Source organism: Oryzias melastigma, linkage group LG22 (genome assembly GCF_002922805.2).
Source record: "Oryzias melastigma strain HK-1 linkage group LG22, ASM292280v2, whole genome shotgun sequence".
NCBI classification, from domain to species: Eukaryota; Metazoa; Chordata; class Actinopteri; order Beloniformes; family Adrianichthyidae; genus Oryzias; species Oryzias melastigma.
The window spans coordinates 10,605,191-10,622,904 of record NC_050533.1 but is presented as its reverse complement, the minus strand read 5'-3'; the positions used below and the strand labels follow the sequence as shown (position 1 = coordinate 10,622,904).

Below are 17,714 nucleotides of genomic sequence, written 5' to 3'. Positions count from 1 at the left end.
ATTAAGTGCTAGAAGCTAGCAAAAGAGAGTGAAAATAAAGGAATGCTAGAAAATTACTGGAGCTAACTTCTATGCTAACGGATTAGAAAACTTACACTGGCTTTTAAATTTGGCTAAAAACTGCATAATTATAATTAAAAGACCACTGGGAATGCTTTTATGATAGAAAAACTTATAGTTAAAGAGGGACTTTTACACAAAACATGCTAACGTAGACTCTTTTCCCTAAAATGTAAGGCTATTTCTGTGAATTCCCATCCAGAATTTTAATTTGTTTACATTTTCTCTTCTATCCTTATTCATGTCTGCTGCTCCTCTTTCAGAAACTTAAGCTTGCTTTTCAGCCTTTGGCACTTTCCCTGAATTTCTGCAGCACGCAGCATTTTTCTTTTGCGCTGTTAATCTGTCATGTCTTCATGCTTCCCTCCCTTCCATCTCTCACGTAATGCTCTGATAACAGAGAGTTGCAAATAATGGATATATTTGTTTGCTCAGACATATCCACTCAGAAGGCTTGTTAAACACCAGATAAGAGGTGCTCCACTTGGCTCAGCGGCGGCGGTGGCAGATGAATCTGTTTGATAAATATGTCTAATCATTTACCCTCTTTTCTCCTCTTCCTCCCAGGATTCTGATGGAGAGATGCGACATGACGCCAGGTTAGCTTCTTTCACTTTTCGCCTCCTCTTCTCATGGCAGTCACACCTACACCGCACCTTTCCTCCTCTCCTTCTCTCCATCACTCCCATTACCCCTCCTCTTCCTATACACGCTTCCTCCTTCTCCATTCAGTTTGCAGACCCCCCCCTCCTCTCTCATTTTATCCCTGCCTACCAGCCTGTCTCCAGTCAGAGCTGGAGGAGTCTGTTTTTTGAAATGCACGCTGCTCCGAGGGGACGCACAGCCTCATTGAATGTAGTGATCTTATCTGCTGAAAATGAGGCGAAAAGCATATAAACGGTAAGGAGGAAAAAAAGGAGAGAAGAGCATGCTTGGATTCATTACCGGCTCTGAGATGAGTGAGTGCTGCTGCTTGTGAAAACAATGATTGTTTGGAGAGCTTTGCTGAAGCTGCTGTGACTTCTTGTTGCCCATGTGTTGCATTATCACGGAGTGAGTGATTGGAAAAAAAAAAGATGGGTGGTCAGTGAGGCATTCAACAGTACAGCATGACAGGATAATATGAAGGAGCACGCTTGAGTAAACTGAAGCCTTTCTGGTTGTTGCTGCAGCAGCACTTAGGCTACAGCTACTTTCAATGGCAGAAAAGCTGCAGCTACAATTGATTTGTTTGTTTCTTCTGCTCAGCTGGATTAGTGGTGATTTGGATTTTTAGTTGTGTGGGAATATTGGGGGAACCCAGTAGTTCCATAGCCTGCAATTAAGTCCATTATTCACAGGCAAGATAATACCACTGAGAGCCAATTATGGCAGGACGGAGACGTTTGGAGGGAAAAGTTCATCAAAGCAAACTCTTGAAGTTTTACAGATTATAGGGAATGAAAAGGACAAAGGAGAATCTATGGATGTTGGAGCTCATGAATGTTTTGTATTTCTCAGAAAAACTACTTTTAGTAGTTTTAGTTGATGAAATTCCTGAAATCAGCAAACGAGATCAAAACACCCAAAGTTTATTTGGTTCTTTTTTTTTAACTATAAATAAAAGAAAAGTATGTTGATTTTTAAGGATGATCACCTTTAAACTTCAGTCTTTGGGGAAGCTGCTGAAATTGATCTGATAAAATGAAAAAGAATGACAAAAAGCATTGAGAAGCAAAACACTTTTTGAGCTTTACTTCACTTTTTTAAGCTGAAAAACTTTTTACTTCATATTTTAAAGATTTTTAGATTCATATGTACATTAAACAATATTATGCTTGATTGAAAATTAATGCAAATTATTTTAACATTTTATTAAGTCCAAGTTAAAATATTTAAAACCATCATTTAAGTTGTAACCATCATAAAAGAATTAATTTGAGTTCTTATTCATCTGTTTATCTCAAGTTTTTATCAACATCAGGTATTTAGTTCCCTAGCTGAAAAACATTTATGATTTTTTTCTTCAGAATGTTTTTGGACTTTAATAAAAAACACTTTAAGTGAGAAAATGAAAAATGTAAATTTAAATTCGTGGATTTTTTAAAGATGATCACTTCCTAAAGAAAACATTTCAGTGGAATTTAAACTTTTATTTTCAAGGAATGTGTTAAAATTGATCCAAAAATATATATAAATAAAAAACACCAACAAAAAGCATTGAGAAACACAAAACTTTGGTGTTTTGAGCTTCGCTTTCAGTTATTGTTCACTTTTGTGAAGCTGGACTTTATTTTACCTCATACAATAAAGATTTTTAGGTTTATTTAGTTTGAATAATAATTAATGTAAAATAATAATAACTTTTTTTTTATTTAATTGTTAAAATTGGGGTTACACTTTGGGTGATTCGCTGCAAAACACTCAATATAATCTTATTTGATACATTTTTGTGAGATTGTAAGCAGTGTATTAATATTACCTTTGTAGACAAGATGTTAGTTTATCTTTAGGTGTTATTTAATCATACTAAGTAAGAACATTATTTGGTTTATTATTTGGTTTTTGTTTGTTAATATGTTAACTAAGCTTGCTAAGGAATCTTATCATAAAATATTATCAAAATTTGTTTAAAATATGTTTATAGTGTTCAAAATGGCACATACAGTGCATAGTAATATTAGTAACAATAATAGCAACAACAAATAAAACAAAACAGACACATATTTGAAAAGGAACTCACAGAACCTTAACTTTTTAAAGACTACCCCTTAAAAGGAGAATAGAAAAGTGAACTATATAAAATAAAACAAAAACAACAACCAAACAAACAAAATGTAATATAATAGTAAAAAAAAAGAACTAAATTTCCACCATACCAAACAATAATATTATTACAGTTTTTACAGTTTAACATAAAGATAGTAATAATAATAATGCAACTAATTATAACTATTTTTTTATTCAGATCTTGTTAACATTTATACTTTTTTTTATTAAAGGTTTTGAGACTTTAATAAAAAACACTTAAAGTGAGCAAAAGGAAAATAAAACAAACATGGATAAAAAATGTTTAATCAATTTCCTTCATCACATGTGATAACTGAAGTGATTTATGTCATTTGGAACCCACTGAAGCTTTATTTGTTTTATAAAACATCTTAAAACCAGTCAAAGCCGAACACAAAACACTCACTAATAAAAAATCTGCCTTTCTGATATTTAGGTTATATAAATCAGAATGTGAGTAATTGCAAACGTTTTTGCATGTTTCCTTTTCTTCATCTTGTTCTAATTTTCCACTTCAAAGTGCATAGATTGTTCCAGCAGCTGTTCTTCTTACGTTCTGACATTATTAATGCATTCCTCGTCAGGTGATTTGTGGAGCCTGGCAAAGTCCTGATCGACTGCATTACAAGTGTCGAGCTAAGAGGGACAAAGTGTGCTTGAAGTCAAAGAGAAAAAACAGCTAGCTGGTTGATGAGAAGACTCCCGCCTCGAAGCGTCTTTTGTACTTTTTCTGCCAATGACAACATTCTCAGAACCCAAACGTAGGATTGACAAGAATGAAGTGAAAATACAGGCGCTAAAAACAGCAAGGACACAGAGGTGACTAATTTCAAAGAATTCTCACTTTCTCGTACTTTTAAACTTCACTCAACTTTTTTCTGGAACGTGCCTTTGTTTCTTCTCCTTTGCTTCCATCCAAAGAAGCAGACACCCCCCACCACCCCCCACCCCAAAAGCAGCTGTCTCCCTTCAGGTTTGCCCGAAGCAGTTTACCACCTCCTCATTGTTCTGCCTAATTATTTCCAAGTCAGTGGGATCAGGGATTTATGCCGGTTTGAGAAGGCTGGAGGAAGATGTTAACTCTTCGGTTGTCTCAACTCTCTGATGGAGGTACCTGTGAATCATGAATATTAATGCTCCTCCTCGCTTTGACTCGCCCTTTGCTGTTAGAGGTCCGCCCATCTTCCAGCGTGCAAACCCATCATTCCAAACGACCACCTGTCACCACAATTCCTTTGCGTGATCTGAAAAGTGTCATTTTTGCCCCCTCCATGTTCTCTGTACCTCCGTGTTTTATGTCAGGTTAACCATCCGCCATTCTAACTAGCTACATGTTGCACTATCTGTGCACATATTGCACACATTACGCCTCAATAAATACTTCATTGCACCCTGGAGGGCCATGCATGCTGCTGTATGTTCAGCCTGCGAGCACCTCTTTCCATGTAACGCATGATGGATTTCCAGATGTCCTATTTAGACTTCAGCCATAAAGAGAGAATAATTACAGGAGGACAAAATGTAACACTGGCGGTTATGTGCTTTAAACTAATATACTTTTACGTTTCAGCAGTTAAACGTCTAAATTCTGTGGAGTCATGAGTCATAAGATCTCTTTTTACGTTAGGTTTCTTTAAAGCACATTATGACATTTATCTTCATCAAATATTCATGGACAGTAGGGTTTTCAGCAACATCTTTTATGTTCTTGAACAACAGTACTTACAAAAACCTGTATTAATCTTTTAACAATGAATCCTTTTATTTTAAAACACTGCTTTGTGAAGGCGTGCAGCATTTTTTTTAGATTATACTTTTGGTTTTCTGGTTTCTTTTTCTTAGATTTCTAGAAAAACGTGTCCAATTTCTTCTTTTATTTGTCAAAATGTTGCAATTCGGCAGTTTATTAGACTCTTTTCAAGGTGACGTCAGAAACTGACACAATTTTGCATAAATAATAAAAGGTAACCTTACAGTTGAAAGGAAAACTGTTTCCAATATTTATTTTATAAATGTCCTAAATAACTGTATTCATTAATCTCTCTTAGATTGTTCACAAATCAAATTACAAGAGTCTTCATAGGATGGAAAGTTAGGACCAGAACTGGTTCTGATTTAATGCAAACATTGGAGATAAATAAAGCTATTGTTATTCTGTATTCTCACCAGACCCAATTTGCATGTCAAGTTTGCGTCAGCTACCCCTCTTTTACTGCATGTCAAATTTGCTATTCGATGCCTGCCCTAAAATGTCCATGACACCCCTGCTGCTTGTAGCAACCACCAAAGTTTTCCTGTCGTCACATATTGGAAAACATGGATGATGTTGAGCGAGTAGCTTGGATTTATATGTTTTGGAGAGCTCTACAGAGGCGCTGGCGAGCGCGACGCTGTGTCTGGGTTCGTCAAATCATTCAGAGACGCTCGCAGTACGGGAAATTTCACAATTTCCTCCAGGAGCTGAACCTGATGTCCGTTGTAAACGTTGTGGCTCCATTTGAAGAATTTCTGTCCAGCATTAACGAAAGAGGAGGATTTTTTTTCTACCTGCTGATCGAGTCACTGAATACATAGCATGTCCCTGATTGGTTGACGCACCTTGCTGCTCCAACTGCCCCACAGGACCTTAAACTGCATCTACATATTGACTTAACATTGAAACCTGATGCCGTTGCCATACGAAACGCTTCCAGTGTGAATGCATCTTTAGAGCAAAAACGCTGATGCTGGTTTGCTTTATTACTAAGGAATACGAGGCGCAGACAAATAAAAATGTCCTGTGGGATTCATTTCATTGGCTGTTTCTGTTGGCATCTTCAATTTGAAATTCTTGGTTTGGGTTGAGGTAGTATCAGAGCAAATAGCGTTTTACTGACTGAACGTGTAGCGCTAAAAGGAAAAAGGAAACTCTAAAATGAGCATTTTAGTCTTAACAAGATACAAAGTATAACTTCCCATCTCTGATCAGAGCGAGAGCACAAATATTTCATCACAGCGTTGTCGTAGCAACCGCAGCCAGGTCTGAATTCCTCTTACACAGAACTTTAACAATAAACATGTTTACAGTCAGGTTTTTTAGCAGAATACGCAGACATGCAAGGTCAGCTGTGGGAGCTTTCCCTTCAGTCAGATGTTCTCGTCTGTAAGTGTAGTTTATTTGAAATGTTGGGGATGAGAAAACAACAATTTTGTTTATTTTTGCTGCAAATAAACAGAGAGGACATTTAAGCAACAACATTATTTTATTTTTATAGAATTTGGTAATAAAAACACATAGGAAGCTTTCAGTTTTGCTTTTGGCTACAGATTAAAAAAAATAAAAAATATTTTTTTTCCTTGTCACTAAGTGGTGCTCACCAGACAGTAACTTGTGCACACCAGATAGTAACTGAAAAAATGTAATTCTAAAAATTGAAGTACATTTTTTTTTATATAATTGAAGTAAAAAAAAACGCTTTTTTCTGGTTACTAATCAGTGAGCACCAGATAGTAACCAAATTTTCTTTTTAAAACTTCAATTTTTATGATTTTTTTTTTCATTTACTATCTGGTGTGCACCACTTAGTAACCAGATTTTTTTTCTTTACTTCAATTTTTAGGAAAAACATTTTTTCAGGTACTATCTGGTGAGCACCAGTTAGTAACCAGGAACTTTTAATTCTTTCCTTTTTTCCCTTTAATGTTCCCAAAGTTTAGGGGCTCCGTAGTTGGCTTATAAAGAAAAACATTTATCAAAGCTCAATTTGATTTTTTTAATTATTTTTATAAAGAAAAACACTGATATTTGAACCTGAACTCAACTCGTTCTTTTTCTTGCTTCACTCTTTACATTAAAAAAATTAAAATAAACACAGGACAACATAAGAACTGAGCTCAATGGAAATCTCTGCCGTTTTGCATTAAGCTTTTTTCTCTGGGGGGAACGTTTTCAAAGAGTGAGGCGGGCCTCCCATGAGGTCTCTAAATTCTTTCAGGGGAGGTTCAATGAATGAAGTTGAGGAAATGTTGCATTACTTATCAAAGGAATAATGTGCTTGAAAAGGCTCAGAAACATCAGTTCAGAGGGAATTCGATTTTTTTCTGCTGTATCTAGACATTCTTGTCTGAATTTGTCAGTCGTGTGGGTATCTCGTATGGCACGTGTAAGAAGAAAGAGCATAATCTTTATTCTATGGAACAATGAAATAATGTGCTCTGTTTGGGTTTAGTCCTGAGGAAGGCTCACTGACTTGAAAGGCGCTTCAGCTGCAGGCCGTTTGGGCTTTCCAGAAAATGTTCCTGTTAAAATGCATTTTTTATGTACATCAGCTGTTAATCTTTGACAGAATTATTGAGCAATATAAGTAAAACATGAAGCTGCTGTTTTAGCCTAAAAACATGCAATGGTTGTTGCAAGCTGCAGGAGATCCTAATGGAAATCACTGAAGGAAAGCTCAAATCTAACCTGTGATTTACCTCATTTCTACTCAATAAACCTCATCAAATGAGGAGAGTGACATTTAGCCAAACATTACGGAAAATTTCCAGACGTGAAACGAGAGCCAACAGTTCTACGATCCAGAAGTGTCACGTTACACACAAGCTTGGCAAATGTGAAACTAATTAGCAACATGAAAGGCAGATGGAGTACAGTTATTTTAATCCCCTCCCCGCACTTTGATAAAAGCCTGTGATATTCGAGGAGGAGAATAGAGAGCACCTTTTAGATGAAATCTCAAAGGTAAATATTGTCTCTGTGTGCTACGGGTCCTAATTCGCTGAAGTGTGCTGAACTTTACTGAAGTATAACAAAGAAGAAATCTTATGAATGGATTTTTGGCTTAACAGACCTTCAAAAGAGGACTGAGATGCCCCTGAGAACCAAACTCTGCTAATAGGAGATCCTTCAGTGGTTTCATTCGGATTCTTTAGGAAGTTGGGTTTGGGTGTTTTTACTACAAGTACACACAGTGACCTTTCGAAAACTATATTTTTCATTAAATCCAATGATCCATCTTCTGAGGTCTCACTCAGCTTTGGACACGTGACAATCAAAGGGTAGAAATAAAGATTCAACATGGCCGCTCGATGCAAGGATTTTCGTCCTGAACTTCTTTCCATTTTCTTAACCCACTGGGGCCGCCGGGTTACCAGAGACTGTCCCGGCTACTATTGGGTGAAGGTCACCAGAATGTCACAGAGGCCATGGAGCAGGAGTAATCGAGCCCGCTACCATAGCTAGCAGGCCTGTGGACAGTGTAGCGGGCTAGCGAGGACCACCGCCTAAGTCTGGCAGAGTTATTAAGGGTTACTGCCCCAGCTGCCGGTCCCTGGGCAGCAGAGCTCACTATGCCTGCCCCCCAGTGCTTGGCTGGCTGGCAGACGGAGAGCATCACCAGGTTCTGTCATAGCGGCCGTGATTGCAGCGAGTAAATTCCATGGGCTTATGGTATTTTTCTTAATTTCATCAAGACAATAACAAAATGATCCTCCAGTTTTAATTTTCCACTCTTGGGGTTAATACTCAAACTGGGCGACAGACAGATGGAAGTAACGTTTAAAACGGCGGTCATCCAGGCACAGCTCCCGCTGAAAGAGGGAAGTACACCACTGGTGAACCCAGATACAGTGGTGTGCTTGCCAGTGCCTCTGTAGAGCTCTCCAAAACCAACACATTCTCACATTCGTCACATTTTGACGTTTGGTTAAGGACCCCTCCGCATCAAAAATGGACATTTTGGGTGTCCCAAACTCGTCGTTTTTTGACGCACTGGCTGTTCCCAAAAAAATCACGAGTCCCAACTTCCAGACCAGTGTACGCAGAGTACACTGGTACCCTAACCTAGCACTGGTACCCTAACCCATACATTACCTCGTCCAGGCCCGGTTCACTACGGGTACCACCTCCTGTACTAGGTCAGGTCTGGTACCGCGTCTGGTGCAGGGCTAGGGTACTGGTAGTGGGTTAGGGTGTCGTCCCCGTCCTGAGGACTAGTCTGTGCTCAGTACCTCATCCAGTACTGCGTCCGATACTCTGTCCCAAGGGTTGCAGACCCTTGATTTTATGAACAACCAGCATGTCAAAAAATGACAAGTTGAGGACACCAAAACGTCAAAAAGTGACACGGAGGGGTCCTTAACCAAACGGCAATGTGTGATGACATGGGAATAAGAATGTGTTGCCAAAATATATAAGCCTAAGCTACTCGCTCAACATCATCCATGTTTTCCATGATGTGGCAGTGAATGAAGTCCAGAAAAACTTTGGCAGTTGCCCCACGGCTGTGGCGCCGAGGCATCGAGCAGTAAATTTGGCGTGCAAATCGAGTCCAGTGTGAACGCACCATAACTCTTCAAGCATTTATGCAAACAACGAGAAGTGCGCAACAGAATCAGCTGACTTATGGTGATTGCGCAAGCACTTCTATTAATTGATTACGTAAACTGCTTTAATGGTTGAAGAGTTACGGTAAATACTGGAGCTAAACCTTAAATGCTAAGGCACCCAAACATACAGAGATTTCTTGAAAAAAGAGTCGAGAATGACCTCAGAAAGAAGAGTTTATACAATAAGGACATCAGTGAACGTTGGTGGAACGTCGTCTTCTGTTCACGTGCACGTTTTTGAGAAAAGCTGTCATTCAGAACTCCAATTATAATATTTTAGACATGAAGCAGCAACCAAAAATTAAACTAAATTCAAAAAGGACATCTCTGCAAGTACATCTGTATACATGTAAGCCTTTCTAGGACAAAGGCTTACATGACATTTGGTTCAAATGCAAATTCACCAAAATGTTTCAACAGAGAATTGGGTAAGAAATACGAGATGCCAAAAAAAGGTTTAATTTTGCAGTATAAATTGATGATGAATTTGCTTTTGAAGCACAGTCGTTTACTTTCCAGCAGGAAAAAGGGGATTTCTGTTGCTAAAAGGTTTTGCTCTCCCTGTTAAGGAGCCCACATGAAAGACACATGTTCAGTTTCCAAACCTGTTTTGATGTATTCAGAGAGATTTGACAATCATTACCAGAAAAATCCATACAAAAACACTGTCAGCGGCCAAGCAAAGTTCTGAGAGCTCCAACACACAGATACCTCAGTGCAGTGTGCAAAAGAAAACCCATCCTGCTGTGACTCCAGCTGTGACCTCCTGTGGAGACCAGACCAGCTCCAAAAAAAAAACATGAAAAAGCCTCAAAATTTCAACTTAGACAAGCTAAACTTTGCTGGTATGACTGAAAAATAGAAAACATTAAACCAGATCTAAAGGAAGTTCCATAACTCAGCAGGGAAGTACATTAATTTTTAGGTAAATTTATCTTGTAAATAAAAATCCATCCTGGACTCAACTCAAACTTGTGAAAATACCATCTGCCACTACAATATATCGTAATTATTTTGGCAACATGTTCTGTTGTTTTATGTTGACAGTGTAATTAAATGATTAGATGTTTAGGAAGTGATGGAACTTTAGAGCTAGACGGTACAACATTTTAGGTTTTAAGGTCTTTTATTGTGAAAGCGCATGAGTGTGTATGTGATTTAAGGCAGCACACTATGCTGGTTATAATCACCATTATTATTTTGGCGACTTCATTCACAGAATTGCTCCTCCAGCTGCTGCTGGTGGAGGAACAAACGCAGGAGGCCGCTCTGTTTCTGGAGTCTTGCATCAGAAAAAGACGAGCAGCTCAAGCAAAGCTGGAAAACAAATTCTGATGAACAAAACTTCTGCTTAAATTAGTCACATTTTGCTCTTTGGTTTAATCACTTTAATTGCTCCGTCAGTCGTGTCTGTTTGGTTGTGCCACTCTGTGGTGTAGATTTATAGGGAGAAACAATTATTCAAACTCACAAATCGCTTCAACAAAAGCAAAAATGTGACTTTGCATACTTGAAAATCCAACTCTTTGCTTTCTCTAAAGGGGTCTAACACAATCCTGAACGGTTAAAGAACACCTTAAAAACTTGTGTTTTTAGTGTTCTTGTAGCATATTTTTATGACAGAGGACTCATTAATTAAGCTCAACATTGCATTTTTGTGCATTTATTTATTCAAATGGTTGTAATTCAGGAGCAAACAAAATAAAAACAATTAAAAAAATGTGTAGCTGTGATGTAAGAGCTACAATTGGCACATTCTAAAAAAGGGGTGTCAGAATCCAGGCCTCAGGAGCCGCTCTCTTACATGATTTCCTACCAACTTTTCATTAAAGTTCCTTATTGGCCAAGTACACCTGATCCAGCTAAATGAATAAAGTTTTACTTTGAAAAATCTCTTCACATCTGTATTGGTCGTGTGACTTAAAACAGAGCCTGCATGGCTAACTGGATTGCTAAGCTAGTAGCCCAAAGCTAACAACAAAAACCAAACAATAAAACATATTTGGAAAGTTTATTTTGGGAGAAAAGAGCCACTGAGGAAACAAAAAAAATATTTTTTGATTTCAAAGAAAAATAAAGCTGCTGTTTACAGAGATAAAGACACAGAGAAGACGCTTACCCCACTGATGACATGTCAACCGTTAGCATCATCTGTCCAGATAGATTCAGTCAATGAATCGATCCCTTTCCTGTGCTTGTTCACTGACAGATATATAGAATGCTGGTTAATAGCTCTGCAAATCTGCGCATGTAAACATATTGACAGACAAAACACTGCTTGAGCCTTTCCAGGACTTTTCAGCCTGTCAGATTGTAACATAGTGTTATGAGATCATCTCCCAAACAACTAAATTTAGACCCGTTTCTATTTTTTTCCTCTGAGCTGACAATTCTCTGTTTACAGTGATGTCTCTGTCTGCTGCCGGCTTCATGGCAGACTTCAGGAGGGGGTGGCACTGTGGCTATTAAAGTTTAATGCCCTTATTTGGCGCCTGTGAATGGTGTTCGTGGCAGGCAGTAGCTTACCTCTCACACCTACTGTGGCTCATTACTGGTAAATTGAACTGCATAAAGGCTCCCTGTTGTAAATGCAAGATGGAGGCTGACTGCCACTGACCATTTCTTGGGTTTAACATAAAATTGTGAATTAAACAGCCACTGTATGAGGAGTATGAGGGGAAGCGTGATGGAAATGCAACAATCTTTTCTGTCTCGTGACAAGCTGAGAAATCTTGGGAAAGTGTTTTATTTTGTAGCATGCTGTGTTTTTATCAGTTCTTTGTGACGCTGGGCTCAGTCGTCACACTTTTGGCTGTTTTGTCGTTCGCTTCCAGTGCAGAAAGAACAACGAGCTTTGTCACAAATCTCTCTGAGGACTTGAATTTGTTCCTGCCCATGGATAGTGTTTACTTTAGCAAACAGCACTTGAGGCACGATGATCTGCTGTTTATCCCCCGAGGGGAGGTGCTATCTTAGAGTTTGAGTACACTACTCCATACTCACTGCAGGGGTGTGTGTGTGTGTGTGTGTGTGTGAGGACAGTTCTATACAGCCACTTTTCCTAAACTCAGAAACGATTCCTGCTGGCTTTTTTGCTCTCCCTCCCTGTGACTTGCAGATAAGAGGAGAGCTATAGCAGCACTATTAATTGTGTTTTCAAGAACTGCAAGTTTCCAAGGGCCAGTGCTGGAGGGTGATTAAAAACAATATATAGTGTGGCATTAAAATGGGGCGTGCAACGCAGCATTTATTCCAGTTTGCTGCTAAACACCGCCCTTTTACTTTGTAGACACAGAGAAAATAAAAGCACTGCTGCTGGCTCATTGTGATCCAAAGTGGTTTTAAATAAGCCAAATGAGATTCTGTGATCGTAAATAGAGCATGGACAAAGGAACTATGGATTCAGCCTATAGCATGTGAGTCACTATTCTAAAGCCTTGGCTCAAAATTAAGGCATGGTTACTGTAAAAAAAAAAATGCTTTAGTTGTATAAAAATTCTAATGTGAGATTCAAAGACAAATAAGGAACATAGTGTATTTTTATAGTACTTTTGCATTAATCAAAACCATTGAAATATGTTATGTATGCGCTCCATTATGAAAAAAATGCTACAACAACATGCAAAAACACCAATTTTTATTGGAATGGGTTTTTAAAATGTTTTACTGTCTTTCTTGGAGCCAGTACACTATCTTAGCATGCTAATGGCAGCAGCATCAGCTCAGCATCTTGCCTCATCAAACCCTATATTACCCTAATTATTTACAACTCTTTTATTGTAAATAAATACCAAATATGTCATATAAAAGACAGATATAAGCCGTTTTACATAATTGTGCATAAATACCTCTAAAATTATAAATTCAATCTATCTTAAGATGAATTTGCAAATACATTTTTAGAGAAATCTTGATTTTTCAAAGTAAGAGAAAAGCAACAGAGAGGAATCTGTAAGTTATGTAACATTTATTTTAGACTTGTTAACAATAAAAATAACAAATTATTTGAATGCCTAAAAATGAAAAATATGCAATTGTTTTAGGACTCACTGTGTTTCACAACAAAAAACAGTGAATAAGAATAATTTAAAAACCGAATTATTATTTTCTAAAAAAGCAGAAAATATTGGATACTTTTTTTTTACTTTGTCCATCATTTTTGTACAGAAGAAATTATCTTCTTTCATTTACAGCAGAAATGATCTTTGCTGTTAGCATGTTTTTAATTATGACACTGTACCGCTCACACATATCCAATTAGACCTGAAATAAGTAAGAGGATGGATGATTTTTGTCATTTTACGATTGCATGTGGATGGTTATGAAGCTGTGTGGAAGACACGGGCGCAAACCGCTGCACCGCAGAGGAAATGGAAACACGTATTAATCACGACACTGATTTATTGAGGGGTCACCCCTGTGGTCAGCTGGTCAATAACTCTTGATTCCATCGGGTCCTGTAGTTTGTGGTCGCTGCGTTCTATTGCGTCCATTAGAAAGGGGATGATGTAAACAATACATTAGAAAAATGGCTGTTTGAATTTTTAAAAAGCGAAAAAAGGAGTGAACAGGATGCTTTCATGTGCATTACTCTTTAATCTGGTTTAGTGAACACACATAATCGATGTGAATCCTCTGCTCCTTCATATTGAACAGGCAGATCTTTTTGAGTATAAAAGAAAGTTGCATTTTCCCCTGGCATGTATTGAAATGTGCTGCTTGTTTGGTGGGATTTCAAAGCTGTTTTTCTCTGCTCTCTTGCCAGGGTCATCACAGATAGCCAACAACTATCTGCCTCCCCAGGCAAGACTTAAAGCTTTGACTATTGGTTTGCGGTTAGAGTTCATGCACGGCATCAGCATTCAGTCGACCAGCAACAGCAGCCGCGGCAGAGGCAGCGTCAATACACTCATGAGAGGGAAGGCGCAGAGAAAAATATGAAAAAGATATATATTGGCAAAACAGCCCTGAAAACCCAGAGAAATGGTTGCAAACATCCAAAAAGAAGGTAAGAAGGTCTCAAGAGTGTCAAGTCATCCTCATTGCTGGAGCATCCATTACTCATTTCAGCCGCTAGGAATTAATTTTCATTAGATGGTCATGATTATTACAACCAATTAAAAACGTTGTATCTCTTCTTTTAATTCAAAGCAATCATCTTCAAATCTCCTCATGTGCCGGCTGACATCTGCGTCCCAGTAAACGCCGCTCTGCATCTGATCAGCCACCATCTGAAACATGCGGATGGCAACAAGAGATTGAATACCCTCAAACAAAAACAAGGGCTGCGTGTAGAGATTTAATTAAACGGGTATTATTTTGTGATGAGCGCCCAGAGCGGTTTTCTCACGTACCTGCAGCTGCCTCCTGTGAATTTTACAAAAAAAAACATTTGCAGCTGTTTGAAGACGATGACCTGCGGAACAATCTATTTAAATCACTTTTATTTTGTCTTCATAATAAAAACTAAAGTTGTATCTGTTGTGAAACCTTGTATTTAAACAATGATTAAAAGAGTATCAAGTGAGTCCATCAGTGGTACCAGTGATGTTTACGATGGGCCTCTACATGGAGTAGTTACATAGTGAAGAGTAAGGCCCCATCCGAATACTCCCCTTCTCCCTCCCCCTTAGCCCTCCCCCTTCGTTTATCCCTCCGTGCTTGCTCCAAACGGAGGGTGATGAAAAAAATAGTGTCTAATATTTCGGACGTGACTTCCGTTCAATGAAGTCATCAACATCGCCAGTCAGCTAGCATTAGCGCGGCGCTTCCAGCAGTTTAATATCCATAACAACAGCGATTTTATAACTTTAAGAAGGTCACACTACGACATAAAGTCATTACTTACATTTAAATGTAAACATCTGCGGTTCAGAGCGCACCAAAGGGAAGAAAAGAGCTTCTTCGCACGATGCGGTTTACTCTCTCGATAGTAGACTTTGGACCCCTCTGTTTAGAGTGTGAAACTTAAAAAATAATAATTCCGGACACGACTTTGACTTCAACTGCCACTTCAAATCAAGGGGGAGGGCTAAGGGAAAGGGCGAGGGGGGGTATTTCGGATCGGGCCCATGTCTTATGCTGTATGAGATTAGACTACAATCGCATGTCCCAAAATGCTACCAAGCGACGACCTAAATGCAAGTTTTTCATTTAAATTGGGAGATGGCCGCACGGCAGCATTTTTTCGGACAATATTTTCACTTCTGTCAGTGGCCGGCCCGGTACACATTCCCATTCCCAAGTCATCACACATATGGACGCATGGTTACGGACTCCCCTATGTCACTTTTTGATGTTTTGGGTGTCTCATGGTTCAACCTGCTGCTTCCCTCTCCAACCACCAGAGGGAGCGCTCACCTGAATATTGTCCCTGCACCCCCTATCCACACTCAGCCAGATCTCCTCAACTGTTTCCAATCCACCTCATCACCACCAGTATTTAGTCTGCCTGCAGTCGCCACCTCAGTGCGAAGTCTTGCATTGCCACACAGTCATTTCTCAGCAGTTTACTCCTTGTTTGCCTCTGGTTTCTGACTCCTGCCTGCCTCCTCGACTCCCTGTTTGCCTCTGTGTCCTGACCTCTGCCTGTATTTTGACCTCACCTTGCCTCAGCCTGTGTTCTCCATTAAAACCTGGTTTGCACATGGATCCACATGCCTCTGCCTCTTCGTCACAGGGTGTCCTCAACTCGTTTTATGACCTCTTGACTGTTCAATTAAATCAGAGGTCTGGTTGCGTCCCGAAGTTCTGTCCGCGTCCGATACCGGTACCCTAACTCTAGCCCTGTCCGCATCCGGAACCTCCAGTACATCCGTTTGAAAACTGGTACCGGACCACACCAATACTCTAACCTTAACGTGTTACCGCACGTGAATCAGTACCGCTTCCAGACGCAGTACCAGATGCGTACGGGGATAAGGTTAGGGTACCGGTTGCGTCCTGAGGTTTGGTCCGTGTCCAGTAATGGGTTAGGGTTAGGGTTTCAATGCAGTTCGGTACCAGTTTGCAGCCCGGTGATTGGGGAACCATGATTTTATTGGAAAAAAAACAATGAGTTGGGGACACTCAAAATGTGAATTTCTATCTCGGAGAGGTCCTTAACTCTGTCAAAATGTGACAACTTGGGAATGAGATTGTGTTGTTGGAGGTCACATGGTGGCAGTCCAGTGACAGGCAGGTTGCAGGAAGGCAGCAGCGCAACAATTGACTGATAGAAGGGTCTTTAGAGTTCCCAAAATCATCTGAGCATTGGCATAAACATCTTTACGTCTGGGTTTATGAGATCATTCAGTAACTCTACCAGCATGATGATGACCACCATCTACTGCAGGAGCTGCATCGAAATTAGCAGCTTTCTGCAGCCTTTCTTTCTCTGTATGATCCAGTTTGACGACTAGAAAATAAAATAGGAATAAAACGTCATACCAGTCAGGAGGAGAACAATCAGTTTCTCCTAATCACTTCATCACCACGTCAAAGTTGAGTTCTTAATTGGTTGATTGGCAAATCCTTCAAAGTTCAAATATTTCCACTTACACGGCCAAATCCAAAAAACTCGCCATTTGACAAATATTTGGCAGTTTTACAACGTGCAGAAATAATTTAGTTTATTAAGGCTGAGGTGCAGATTTAAGTTAATTACCATGTGATGTTTACTGATAACCACTGGCTAAACTGCTCTGTGCTTGAGTCGGCTGTGACACAGACTCAGCAGGATGTCCTTCTGCAGCCACACTCCCACACAATTTGAGAAAGTTTCTCAAGGACTTTTTTTAATTAGCTCGAAACTAAACGGCTTAACTGGAACAAAAACAAAAAATAAATTATTTGGGGGTTTGTCATTGTCTGTCAAGGTTGGTGTTTTGTTTTGCTTTAATTTGTAATTTCCTGGATTTTCCTTAAGAATTGTGCTTCTGTTTATTTTCCTAGTTTATGTGTTTTTGCTCTGATTTGTCGACACATGGATTCAGTCTTCCTTGGTTTCAGTTGACTGATAACAATCTCCTGTGTGGAAGGGGAAGATGCCATTCTACAGTTTGCAATTAAACCAACTTTTTTTTATTAGTAGGATCAAACAAACATAAAAAATACCCCTCCCAGACTTGATATTTTATCTGATGTATGGACAAAGTTCTCATTTTAAAATTAAAGTTATTGGAGCATGGGCAGTTCCTCAATTAACTTACTATTTAAGTGTAAAATGTTCGCATACATCATGATTAGTTTATTACAGAAAAATTAGCAGGTTATTTTTTTAATCACGCTAATCTCCTTTTAAATCTATAGCTGTTCTTAAATATTAAAAAAAAGGTAATAACTGGTAACTTGCATAAACGTTTAATTTAAACGCAGCTGAAAACACTTTACATCGCTCTCTGTGTTCCTATTGATGCTGCTGTGATGTCATTAATGTGTGATTTTGTTATTAAAAGACACCACAACTATTATTTATTAGCCTATGTAGAGGATAAAGCCCAGTGAATCATTTTTTTTGTATTTGTCTGATTGCTGAAAGC

At 38.9% G+C, this 17,714-nt stretch overlaps 1 protein-coding gene across 3 annotated transcripts in view; it reads left to right on the top strand.

Moving 5' to 3' along the window:
- The first annotated feature begins 244 nt into the window (after positions 1-244).
- The window catches only part of LOC112150987 (brain-enriched guanylate kinase-associated protein), a 56,383-nt gene continuing 38,913 nt past the window's right edge, over positions 245-17,714 (top strand). The window contains exons 1-2 of one of the 3 annotated variants that reach the window (XM_024279674.2): positions 245-659; positions 13,961-14,203. In XM_024279674.2, coding sequence (XP_024135442.1) covers positions 14,133-14,203 — 71 coding nt within the window. In that variant the 5' untranslated portion in view covers positions 245-659; positions 13,961-14,132. Of the gene's footprint in view, positions 961-13,960; positions 14,204-17,714 lie in introns of all 3 variants that reach the window. The other 2 variants (XM_024279592.2, XM_024279832.2) reach the window with 2 other exon arrangements.